The 12,893-nt window shown below is 40.2% G+C and overlaps 1 protein-coding gene across 1 annotated transcript in view; it reads left to right on the forward strand.

Moving 5' to 3' along the window:
• The window catches only part of SLC7A11 (solute carrier family 7 member 11), an 87,703-nt gene that overhangs the window by 57,464 nt on the left and 17,346 nt on the right, over positions 1 to 12,893 (forward strand). The window contains exons 7-8 of the mRNA XM_014595654.3: positions 11,007 to 11,130; positions 12,473 to 12,576. Coding sequence (XP_014451140.1) covers positions 11,007 to 11,130; positions 12,473 to 12,576 — 228 coding nt within the window. The remainder of the gene's footprint in view (positions 1 to 11,006; positions 11,131 to 12,472; positions 12,577 to 12,893) is intronic.

Below are 12,893 nucleotides of genomic sequence, written 5' to 3' on the forward strand. Positions count from 1 at the left end.
TTAATTATGCGGAATTCACATGAGAGCTGGGTTCAATAAAGGATTTCTCTTTCTGTTTTTTTTTAAAGATACAACAACCTTTCTCCCCTCATTATTTTTGTGTTAAGCCTTTCAGTGTATGTGTGTGTGTGCATGTGTCCTATAGCAGGCGAGTAGAACTAAGTTCAAGTGCAGTATGATCCAGGTTGGATGGATCAATGCTTTGAATCTGATTTTTTTTTTGTTTCTGCATTTTTATGTATGAACCTGATAGAAGCTGATGTTATAGTTTTAGAATCCTATCACTTGGGGTTGAGTGGTTCATGGTGTCAGGACAGTATTCCTGATTGCATCCATGGACCATTTACTGACCCTGAGCTGGATCAGGCTATGGAATGACCCTTAACCACTCCTCTGGCCTATGGGGGGAGAAGTTTGAGCACCAATGAAATAAAGCAAGGATGGCAATACACCAACATTACCTGGAAGCATGGAAGTGGTTTCTCAAAGAGTTACTGAGGGTCCAGCAATGATGAAGTATTTGCATTTTGGCCATCCTAGTCAGTTGGGCATACAGGATCCCTTTTGTTATGTGAAACCAATTATAATCCAAGCAAGTAAGTCAGTAGAAACAAAGCAAGGGATTTAAAAATAGCAGAAGAATTGTGTCTCTTGCTAGGAGCAAAGTGTTTAATATGGCTGTGCGAAGCTTCAGTCCCTGATTCAGTTCAGCGGAGATTCAGCCCGATATGCGGTCGAATATCTGAATCTGAATTGAATCAAAGGACCCTTTAATCTCTCCAAATCGAATTGGAGCCCTCCGAATTGATTCGGAGAGATTCGGAAAGATTTGGAGATTCGGACATAGATACAGCTTTAAATGTTTTTTCTACATACCTCTAGCTAGCAGGGGCTCGTGAGTGCTGTGATGCTGGGGCACATGGAGTGTCCCACAGAAGCAAGATGGGCTCCCCAGCGCGCTCCACAGCGGACCCAGAAGTGGACCAGATGCACTTCTGGTCCACTTCTGGGTCTGCCGGGGAGCGTGGTGGGGAACCCCCACGCCTCCCTGGCTCAGTGACTGGTGCCTCCTGGGTCTGGGAGGGGGGCACCCCAGGTCTCCCTGTGGCTGATCGCCAAGACATGGGGGACCCCACAGTGCGCTTCCTGGCAGACCCTGAAGTGGACCAGAAATTCTTCTGGTCCACTCCCGGGTTCATCACTGAGCATGTGGAGGGGCCCCCTGCAGTCCCGTAGGATGCTCCATGTGCCCCACTATCACAGTGTTCATGAGCCATGTCTGCTACCTCAAGATATGTAGAAAAAACTTTTCAAGCTGTGTCTATGTCCGAATTGCTTTTTCTCCAAATCAACATTGAATCTTCAGATTTGGATTTGGCCAGACCGAATCAGGGACAGTGATCCGAATCAACTAATCGAATCACTGTCCCTGATTCAGGCTGAATCTGAATCGAATAGGGCCCTCTTTGCACACTCCTACTGTTTAACTATGGCCTGATTCTAGACTATTAAACCAGTGTTTGCTTTTGTATCTTCACTGATGCCAGTGACCTAGCCACGATATATAAAATGGAGAATCAGGCTCTATGCTCTCATTGTCTCATGACAGTGGCAACATCTCAGATGTATGTGGTGATGTAAATGAATCAGTGGCTTAATGGCTTAGTATTTCCCCCCCTAGAAAGTCATAATAAAAAGAAGTTGAATAGAGGTCATCCTCTTTAAGGCTGTGAGCTGCAAGATCATAAATAACAATCCTAGTTTACAACATACGGATGCTAAGGCTGAAACATTTTGATAGACCAAATTAAAGAGCACTGATATTTTTCTTTAATGTTCCCAATGATAATCAAATTAATAATTATGGTTTAAGACCACAAGCCTGAAAAAGTAATTCCCTTTAGCATATCCAAATATGCATATGAGTGATCTGCAGCCTTGAATCCCAGGGCTGCAGAACCACGGAGCGCACAATATTCACAGCTTCCAAGATGGTTTGTGCTTGGTTGTGGGGAAGGGCATTTGTTGTGTTCATTTTACTCACTTTCCCATTAGAGAAGATTAAGACCTTTTCAAGCGGTACAGGAGAGGTGGGAATTATTCCATTTTTCCTTCTGCATAATAGGCTGTATTGTGTGCTCTCCTCCTTTGTGGAAAATCTATGGAGCTGGTGAGTTCATGCTAACTGATCTCTGGTAATAGAGTAGATGTTACATCATATCACCTTGTTTTATCACAGGTGGATTGTCAGAACATGCAGTGGGTGTATTCACACATACAAGTGTGAAGCTCTTTGTCTATTGATCTAAAACCTCACAGATATAAAGTCTAGTGGGGGTATCTTCTATACTTTGCTGAACCACTAGCCCCTTTTAAGAATCTGAAGCATGACGACTCCCTTTCTGTGCTTCATTTGGTCCATTTCTTTGTATGCACTACATAGTATTTGAAAACACTTGCAGAATAAGTATCATGGAAACCTCTTCAACTAACCAAGTTCCACAGGGCCAAATGCAATGGCTGATTACATTTTAAAATTGCTCAAATTTGGAAGCAATGCACTCAGGAAACTACTCTGGAAAGATTTAGCAGATTCCCAAAGGAATATGTCATTACATAAGGCAAATTTCTTGAAAGACTTAGGAGCTCCTATGTTGATAAATATTCAGCCCACCAAAGAAAAAGACAGTATATACACTATTGCATAATGAAAATCAAGCATCATTTATTGTCACTGCAGCCACATGAAAGAAATTAAGATTTGCTGATTAGGGTTTATCCAGCTGTAACATTAACTGCTTTCACCATTAGTGCAACATAGTTGGCTTATTAGTCAAATTATAAATTAATCTGTTTTGGAAAGTTTTGTTTATTTTGGTACGCTGGAGTAATTCTCTTATTTTTTGCAGTTAATTGGCCCTTTCTTACTCTATTGGAAATCAAGAACAAAACTACAGTTAATTTTGGTGAAAGCATGAGAGAGCTTTATATTAGCCTTGCAAACTGCAGCTTTGCTGGGAAAAGTACACATGGCTGGGAATCTGATTTATATTCAGGGAATAACTGTATTTCACAACAGAGTGTATGTTTTATCAGTGAATTTAATATGAAAAAGACCTCATATAAGAGTAATGCAACCTCATTAAATGGATAGTATATTGAAGAAATACTGGTGCCTGGCTTGTATCCAGTCCTAAAACTGAAGTGCCCATTTAATTTCATTGCTTTTACTTCTCAACAGATTACCTACATAAAGCCATTGCCTGGGCTTATTTAAACTGTTGCAAACCGCTGGGTGTGAACTTTCATTTCCTTTTTAGAATCACTTCTGTCAGTTCAGAACCTGTTCTTCATTTGCTTAAGCTAAACCTGAACTAAGTCTGGTGTTAGTGAAAATTAGAATGTTTGCATAGCTTGCACTCATCACAATAAAAGATTTAAAATCACACCTTAAATTAACTCAGTACTACTCAGTAAGCCTTTGGTCAGTTTTCTGAGTGTATTAAGTTATTAACAATCAGTAAGCATTCTAGTTTTTTTAAAGATCTGCATATATCCTTGGGATTTATTTTTATCCCATGGTTATGACTCCTCATTGCAGTTTTTGTTTTTGTTTGTGCTTGTTTGTTTGTTTGTTTTTTACATTTGTGTCTTTGGATTTATTAAGCCATCTCCCCTTTTATTCTATATCTCTTCATTTCTGACCTCTTCTTGCTGTCCTTATAACCTCATTTATTTGGATTATGTCATTTTTCCAAGGCCAGTGGACTCAGATTGGGCTTTACTAAAACCCAGATTTAAGTGAATACAAAGAAATGATTTTGGCATGGCCACTGAACAATGAGGGATGCAGAGACAACATACTTTATGCTTGTGAAGTCAGCTGAATCTGCCGAGAATATTTTGAGTGTGTGCCTGTCATTTCACAGAAAGATCAGCCTGCAGTGGTCACAGCTCTTAACGCTTGCTGTTTGTTGTTATAAAACTTGTCATTAAGCTGGGATATGAGCTGTAGACCTCTGGGAATGTTCATAACCTGATTTATTGAAGTTGTTCTTCCTATCCCCTGGTTCTCTTCTTTTCCTCACTGTGTCTTCCCTATATGTTTTTTCCTGAAAATATTTACAGTAGGTAGTAAAATAGTACAGTCTGCCAGAGAACCTATGATTCTTTTGCACATAAGGCCAAATTCTAAACCCAGCATACAGTCCAAATGATTGGGCTGTACCCTGGGGAGGTCTGTAGGATCCAAAAGGAAGATCTTCTCTTCCAATCGCTAGACTAAAAGCAAATCCTAAAAGCATCTGTAGTCAGATAGCTTTTTGGATCCACACAGTCACAGGAGTGTAACTATATTCTTAACTCTTAATATTCCTGGGCTGCTACACTATAACTATGTAGCATAGGAAGGGTATGTCTCCTCTTCTGGCGCTTTCATTCCTGTACTGGAACTGCCTCATCTGGAGGGCGGGAAGGCAGGATCTGGTTCTGTATGATGGTGATGGGTAAATCTTAAAAAATGGATAGAGGTTCTATTTGAATAAACACTCTCATATTTAAATGTGGTGTAAACTAGCTAAGTTTCTTGGTTGATATTAAAGCTTCCTCCCATTTATAACAGTGGGGCACTATCTTGGGTACCTCTAGGGATCACAGCTGTAACATCATGACACAAATGCATCGTGCACCAGACCCCTAGCACTCTGGGGCAGGTGTCATATGCAGTGTGGGTCTTTGGACTGGCCAAAATGGATGCCAGTGGCACTGTGATGCCCCACTGGAGGACACATGATCCTTCTCCCTCTGATCCCTTAGGATACCCTTCCCTCTTGCTTTCCTGCCATGCCTAGATGTTATTCCCAAAATGGGTTGGGAGGTGTCTCCGAGGGTTCCAGAGTGCGTATAATCTGCCTTCAGGCAATCTGACATGGCCCTTCTGGCTCTATTAGTGTCCTGGGACACCTGGTGCCTTAGGGGCTGTGTTTGTGGCCACTGCCACCCTATAGCCATACACTATGCCTCACAGGTGTTATAGGTTACCACTTCAGTGCAAATGCAATATTTGGTCCCTCAGACCTGAAAGTCTTTTTTGAAGCTTTACCCCCTCCCCCCCCCTTATCTCCCCCTTTCTGAGCTCTGGGCTTCTGGCCCTGGTTGCCCTCATTGGGCTCTGGCCTTGGCCCTCCTGGCCTCAGGCTGCCTCTGTTGCCTTTCTGGGCTTAGGCTTTGGCCCTCACAACTCCCAGCTGCTTGTGTCTTGTACACTGATGCCTGGCAGGGCTCAAAAGCACACTTTCCCCTTGGGCATGTCTGTGGTCTCCTCTTCACCCCTTACAGCCACATACATACTGTAAACTAGAATGAAAAGGCAAGCAACTACTTTAAAAAAACAAAAACCAAAAGCCTCCCACTGCATTTGGAGTAAACCAAATATTTGGTCAGCCACCACTCCACAGGCTCTCGCTTCTCTGTCTTCAATGTGTTTGGTGCATGCCAGGGTCTCTCAGGCCACTTGCCCTACTGAGAGTTCTGTCCCTTTTAAACCACCAGCCCTTCCCCCTGCCTTTCTCCAGGCACTGACTTTTAATGCTGCCCTTTAGGTCAGGTGACTCTCTAGCCTTGGCACAGATGTTCCTCTTTAGGTTTAATGGACAGATTGCTCCTCCAGGTTGCAGCTTAGTGTTGTTCCAGCTGTCTGCTTATCTCCACAGCCCAGCTAGCCTGCTGTGCTTTTCCCTGTCTAGTAACAGGAGCTTTTATTTTCCTGTTACACATGTGATACACATCCCAGATTGGCCATGCAGGATGCTGGGTACAGCAAAGTCCTGTAAAAGTTTTAAAGATTTAAGTCTGGGTTAGAATCAAGAATTTCAAAAGTGTCTTTTTCCCAAGAAATGTGAGAGAGGCCCATCCCAGAAGAGCTAATAGCTACCTCATGGTAGGGCACTCACAGGCAACATGGGACACCCAATTTCATGTTTCTGTTTTGCTTGATTCAGGCCATGGACTTGAATTTTAGTCTCTTATCCCAGGTGAGCATCTGACCACTATGCTATGAACTATACTGATGTTTGCTTTTGACTGGGAATTCTGAACTGGTTGGCTTTTGAGCATGAACCTGAACAACCTTGCCTGGTGAAAGTTGCATCAGAATTGATATGTTTGGGGGAAATGTTTCAGCTTCAGTGAACTGGCGTTTTCTCATGAAAAACTTTAAATTCCAATCAAGTCTACCTAAAACCTCCTGTGGATCACTGCAGTCCTTGCAACAAAGTATGGTTTTTATTGTAACAGTAAGTTGATAGGTCAACTATTTCTAATACTCAAGGCTATTCTACATTGAGCTTATTTAATTTATGGGGAGCAGAAGCAAAATAAGTTAAATCTTAGAGGTGGCAGTTTGGTAGAGAATTACATTTGGGTGTTGCTTGTCCTTTCTGAGGGACAAGAATACCTAAAATAGAGAAGAAAAGGTTATTTAGGTAAATGTGATATCTTTTATTAGACCAACTGAATAGTTGGAAAAAATGTTCCTTACAAGCTTTCAGGCACAAGCACCCTTCTTCAGGCATAGGGAGAGGCTGCTGGTGTTTGTCTACTCTCTAGGGTCAAATAGAAGTGTAAGCCAATATGCAAAATGCAGGTCTGAAAATGCAAATGCATGGCAGAGAAGATCAGAGGGGGATAGGTGTTAATGGGTGTGAGACAGGTAGGTGGTGGTGGGGAAACAAAAGAAGGAATGTTGACTGGTGATAAAATAGAGCTGGTAAAATGTAGAGAAGTTACCTGGAGTTATTGGATGGCAGGCAGGTTATAATGTGCCATAAATCCAATGATTGTCTATATGTCCATGATTTTTTATATCTAAAAAATCCACTTCAGATTTATGAAGTGAAGTTCGTAGGCTCATCTACGAAAGGTGTTTTGTAAATTCCCTTTGAGGATCAGAACTGAGAGATTGGAGAGAGAGTGGTTGTGTTGTGAGAAATGTGCACTCACAGAAAACTGGGTATTTTTGTCTTTGATAGATTTTTGGTGTGTGTTCACTCTAGTATGTAGTTGTTGTTTGGTTTCTCCTACATAGTTTCCATCAAGGCATTCAACACACTGGGTGAGATATATTCCATTTCTGAAGGTGCAGGTTTAAGATCCAGGAATGGTGATGGTTCTGTTGTAGGGCATAGTTATTGTGGGAGTGGTGGAGATGTATTGGCAGTTTTACATTTCTTGTCCCATCATGGTCTGGATCTAATCAGTGTGCTTTGGGCCTTAGGAAGTCTATAGGAAGTAAAGAATAATTTTTCTAACTATTCAGTTGGTCTAGTAATAGATAAACTTCGAACACCTCTGAAATAGAGAAGAACTTATGAAAAAAGACATTGATAAGGTGCTCCTATAATGAGTGTAAATACCTTTCTGTAAATACCTGAAGTAATTATATGTTGTACTTTGAAAACTGTCTCTGAGGGGATAAAGGAGAAAGACAAAAAAAAAAGGGGGGGGGGAAGGGAGGGGGGGACAACACATGTTACAGTTTTATGAAATTAAACATTTTGCAAGTTCTTCTTAATATTTTGGGCAGCTTTCTGCATATGAAAAAACATTCTTTTCAAGCCAGAAGAAAGACCCTAGCATTACACAAAGTATCCTAACCTTTTCAGTGCCTTATAGATATCATATCCCTCATGTGACCTTATAGATAAATGGTACATCATCAGTCCTGCAACATGTAGTGCTTAAATGTTAGCCTCCTAACATGGGTTCAGATCCATTATATTAGCAGTTAATTAACTTACTTCACAAGGACTGCTCACTTGTGATATTGTATTACAACTGCAGTCTCTTCTTTTTGCATTAGAATTTGTAGCTCGCGTAAAAGTGAAAGGATTAGGTAAGGCAAATAAAGGAATCTTATTACAAGTGGAGGAGGATCATTTCAATTTAAGTAACAGAACAGACCTTTTTAGAGCACTTTTATAGTAATTTAACAAAACTTTCATATTGGCCTTGGTGTGCTGTGAGTGGATCTGGTGACAAAGTATAACTCTAAACTGAAGTGTCAACAAGAAGCAAGATTATTCATCCCTAAAATCATGGAACTGCCCCTTCGCTTTTGTCTAAACTCACCTTTTGTAAGCTCTATCTCACACTTACTGGTGTTACATGTTAATGTATTACAAGCCCCCTGATCATGTTGGGAGAGAAAAGAAGGTATTGGTGGAGTGCTGCTTTTACAGAAAAGCACTCAGGACTGAGAGGTCACAAAACCTCTTATTTGGCTCAAGGCTTTTGGGAACGTGATAAGTCCCAGGCTTCAGGCTGTATAATGAATAGCACTTGCTGACTAGTTATGTTTTTTTGCTATCAACAGGGGTTAGTACTGCTCAGCATAACGAGCCAAGACTCAGTGTGTTAAGTATGCTCAGGTTTGAAAGTGCCTTTTTCCTCTTTGGTTTTGAAATGCAATTTTATTTTAAAGGAAATTATATTAAAATGAGGCACCCTATGGTGCTAGATACTATAAAGGTTGATAAGTACAAGAGATGCAGAAGAGACAATCTTAGCTCAGGGAGTTAAAAGTTTAGGTTGCCTGAAATCAAGAGAGTAGAACACGGATTATACCTAGGGTATAAGGGGCACATGTATGGTGTTAAGAGTTAGAGTTGGGTAGAATATTTTAATGGATAGTAAATATGCTAAAATGTGATTTCAGTCACCCGAAACTATTTAGAAATCCAAGTTGTATTCAGCTGGGAATAATTTTCCAAAGTCATGTTCACAGAACTCCTGGAAGCATTCCCTTTTACTGAATAACTTATTAGTTATGGAACTTGCCCATAACATTGGACAATCAATTTCAGTTTCCTACTGTGTCCTAGGAGATTCAAACTCAGATGTCCCAAGGTCTAGGAGAGCACTCTAACCATTCAGGGGCAGGGGGAAGGGGGATCTCAACCTCTCCAATGTTAATAGCATTCCATGTTGTATAAATAAACATTCATTTGAGCAGGGCGAGGCTCCACTATCATATCTTCCAGTGAGCATCCCGATCGCAAGGCCAGCACATAATTTTCACTCTCTATTTCAAAGAATGCTAGGTATTTTATAAAAAAGTGGGATGGCTTCAACAGGAACATATTGAGGAAAAAGTTCAGAATAAGTTATTGGCCATGGATTGGGGCCTGGAGAAGACACTGACCCTGTTTTTGTAGCTTTGTAAATTTAACTCTTCATTGCCATTGCAGTTCTTACAAGAGAACAAAGTAAAATATTCAGTTTTAGGTCTGATAGTACCTTTTATGTCAAGCACAGTGACATTTTTCATTTAGGTTAGAGCAACACCAAAAAAACCAAGCTAATCTCAATTTGATGCCATCTCCTCCCCATATGGTTCATCATCATCATCATCATCATAAAAATATTTGCACAGTTGTAGTAACAGTGTATGATATTATAACACTATAGTACTTGCATATATTGCATGCTCTCATCTTTGTTTTTGCCTCCCACATTGAATGAATGACACAACCAAATGGGGTCCTTCCTCCTGTTACATGAGACGGTGGGCCTGAAACAGCACTAGGCTTATGCAATAGCATCATGTTCATCATGATGTGGTGTTGCATGACCATCTTAACTATTTATCTATGGAGCACTAATCACCCTGATTTCTAATGCAGGCAAGAAGTGGCGCAGTAACACACCAATCTCATTTTCTCCATCTTATTCTGTAGCCTCATTTCCACTTTAAAATGCTGTAAAGGCATTCTATTAGTGAGGATCTGTGTGAAAAATGAGAACTGGCTTTCAAGAAAATCCTTATTACATTCTCATCCAGGAATGGCACTATAACTCTTAAAAATTACAGCAAGTAACAGATCATTGTGTTGAATCCCATGGGTGTTCATGCTGTTTGAGATGGCTGACATTTTCCTTCCATGGTTGTGGTAGCATTTTCTGTTGGAGTGTCTAGAACTCCCCATCTTTCCTCTTATGTCCCAGAGTTGACATGTCTTCTGTGTCTCACAGAAGAGTACCTACTTGTAACATCCTTTTTTTGCCCATGAAAACCACTTTTGACTTTGTCAGCTGGGGGCAGACAGTAGTATAATAGTGATCTGGACACCGGCCCTGGGCATCCACTTGGGGCACAAGAACAGCAGCTACTGCTGCTGCTATGGGTGGCCCAAAACCTGCTGTTGGCCTGGCCCCTGCTACAACCCCTGTTATTCAGGGCACAGATCCTGGTAGTTATGCTTGGGGAAAATAACCATGATGCATTGGTCAAGAGCTCCCTTCTCCAAGAGAATGCTAATACTGGATCTATCATGCTGCTTCTTCAGAATTACCTGTGAATCCCTCAATGGACTGACCTAGAGGAAATCATTACAAGAGTGGCAATGTGATCTGGTGGACAGATCACTGCACTGGGATTCAGGTCACCTGATTTCTTGTCTTAGTTCTACCAGCTCTTGGGCAAGTCTCCTTGCCTATTGGTTCCTTGTTGTTGCTATTTTAAAACAGTGATAATGGTGAAAAAATTCCTTTTTAAAGCACCTTGAGATCTAACAATGGAAGGTGCCATATAAGAGCTAGGCATGTACTATTATTAATGTTGTTCTTTTTCTGCTAATACTGAAAAGATAGCAAGGTTTTCATGCTTCTTTTGCTATCTCTGAGGCAAATTCTGTTGGCATGTATCTTCATAAAGTCTAGGACATCATTGTGAAAGATAAACAGAATTAAAAAGTATTTACTTTTTCCAGGTTGCTCAGTTTGGATGCTTGAAACTGATGGGTTTTGTTGTTGTTGCTGCTGCTGTTGTTGTTTTAACTTAGAGCTTCTAATTGCAATGTACTTCTAGATCATCACATGTATGCATGCTGAGCATAATTTTTGAAGTATGAATGGCAGGGATCAAAAGGCTTTCCCTGGTGTTCTTATTTCCTTCATTTTCCAGGAATGGCTAGCATATTACAAATAACAAACTATTTTGTGTATTTCAGAAATATACCCCTCGCAATAGGCATTTCAATGGTTACTGTCACAGTTGGCTATGTATTAACAAATATCGCTTATTTTACAACAATCAGTCCTGAGGAACTGCTGAGTTCAAATGCAGTGGCAGTGGTAAGTGTTGAAGGATAAAATACAGATCTATAGAGCTGGCTATAACAGATTTAGTTGTATTTGATTTCTTCTGAAAATAAGGATAAAAAGAGCAGGAAATATACAATCAGATTTTTTTGTTCAGCTTCTCTTTAAGGCTCTGGTTTCACAAAGCTTAAGTTTTTTTTAATTGAAATAGATTGTTTATTGATTAATAGGTTTTGGGGGATCTTAGAAAAAACATTAGCTCAGGTAACTTAAAAAAAAGCCAGTGGGACTTAAGCATGTGCTCAATGTCTGGCAAATAGTTAAATGGTGGTGATGATAATTTTTCTTCTAATGGCTTCTGTATTCTGATCAAGTAAATATATTCACATGCACATCCTGGTACAGTGTACTGCATTCAAAAGCTGGTAAAATTTCTCCCAACCCTGCAGTTGGTCCAATAAAAGATACCACCCACAAAATCCTTGCCTCGTACATATTAAGAATGTAGATTATTTTAGGTTTTGATCCATTCAGACTAAGTCTCCTTTATAGAATGCAAAAAAACTCTCGATAACAGGTTTTAAGCAATACATATTTAAACAATATATAGGCCAGCGTTATCACTTTTATGCCATGTTGATTTTAATTATTTAACCAAATCAACTAGCCCTTGTTATTAACCATTCCTAGCTGAGAACAACACATTTAGGAATGATGGGCTTCTGTACATGTGCTCTGGGTGTGGGGTTGGGTGCTTTAATTAAAGTGTCCACTAGAGACTCATGTATTCAGCACCCTGCACTTCAAAGTGGCAGCAGGGGCACTTTATCTAAAGCTTGCTTGATGAGCTTTAGTTAAACTACCCCTGCTGCCATTTTGAAGCACAGGGACTCTGAATGCATGTGATATGGAGGCTTCTGGAGTGCATTAATTAGATTAATCAAGTCTGCTCCAATGCAGTAGTGCTTCAAAGCATCTTCTCCGCATCTCTATAGGCACCTATTATGGCTAGCGTGTCAAGCCATCTTTTCCTCTTTAGTCTGAAAGAGTAGGCACTCATTTACAGCTGGGTTGACTGGGACAGTCTTCATTATGTGTGGAGAGCAAGCCTCCAACTCACATCTGTAGGTTGTAAGATGACTTAACTATTCAGGCAATCTGCCTTGGCTTAATTGGCAAATAGACACAAGTAAATTGCTTTCTAGTCTATGAGAGTGACAGACTCCAATTTTAACAAGAAACGATGACAAATGTACAGCACAGTATGTCAGTGAATGTTGCACAACAGGATATGATTAATGCTTAAAAAATAATATTTTTGTCTCTGTTGTTTTTGGGTAACAACAGTGAATTCATGTCTTTCTCTCTTTACCAGACTTTTGCTGAACAATTAATGGGAAGATTTTCTTTAGCTGTCCCAATTTTTGTCGCTCTTTCCTGCTTTGGATCTATGAATGGTGGCATATTTGCTGTCTCCAGGTGAGCAGATATGAACATGATTAAAGAGAATATGGATGGAAGGGTTAGGACAGGACTCCAAAGCAAGAATAGATGAGAGCAGGATTTGTTCCTTTAAATATTGTAAAACATTGGCTGCTAGAGTCTTTATTGTCTGGGGAGCTTTACCATTTTGCCCACATGGGCTTTAATATGTTGATAAATTATTGAATTGTTTTAAAAAGCAATCCCACTTGAGGATAGTATCAAATTAATTATTTCTTTATCTCATGTGATGGGATAAATAGTAAAAAAATAGTACAAAATTAACTATGTGTTAAAGACTGATCATGTGGTAT

The sequence above is a fragment of the Alligator mississippiensis genome, chromosome 2 (assembly GCF_030867095.1).
Source record: "Alligator mississippiensis isolate rAllMis1 chromosome 2, rAllMis1, whole genome shotgun sequence".
In the NCBI taxonomy this organism is placed as follows: Eukaryota; Metazoa; Chordata; order Crocodylia; family Alligatoridae; genus Alligator; species Alligator mississippiensis.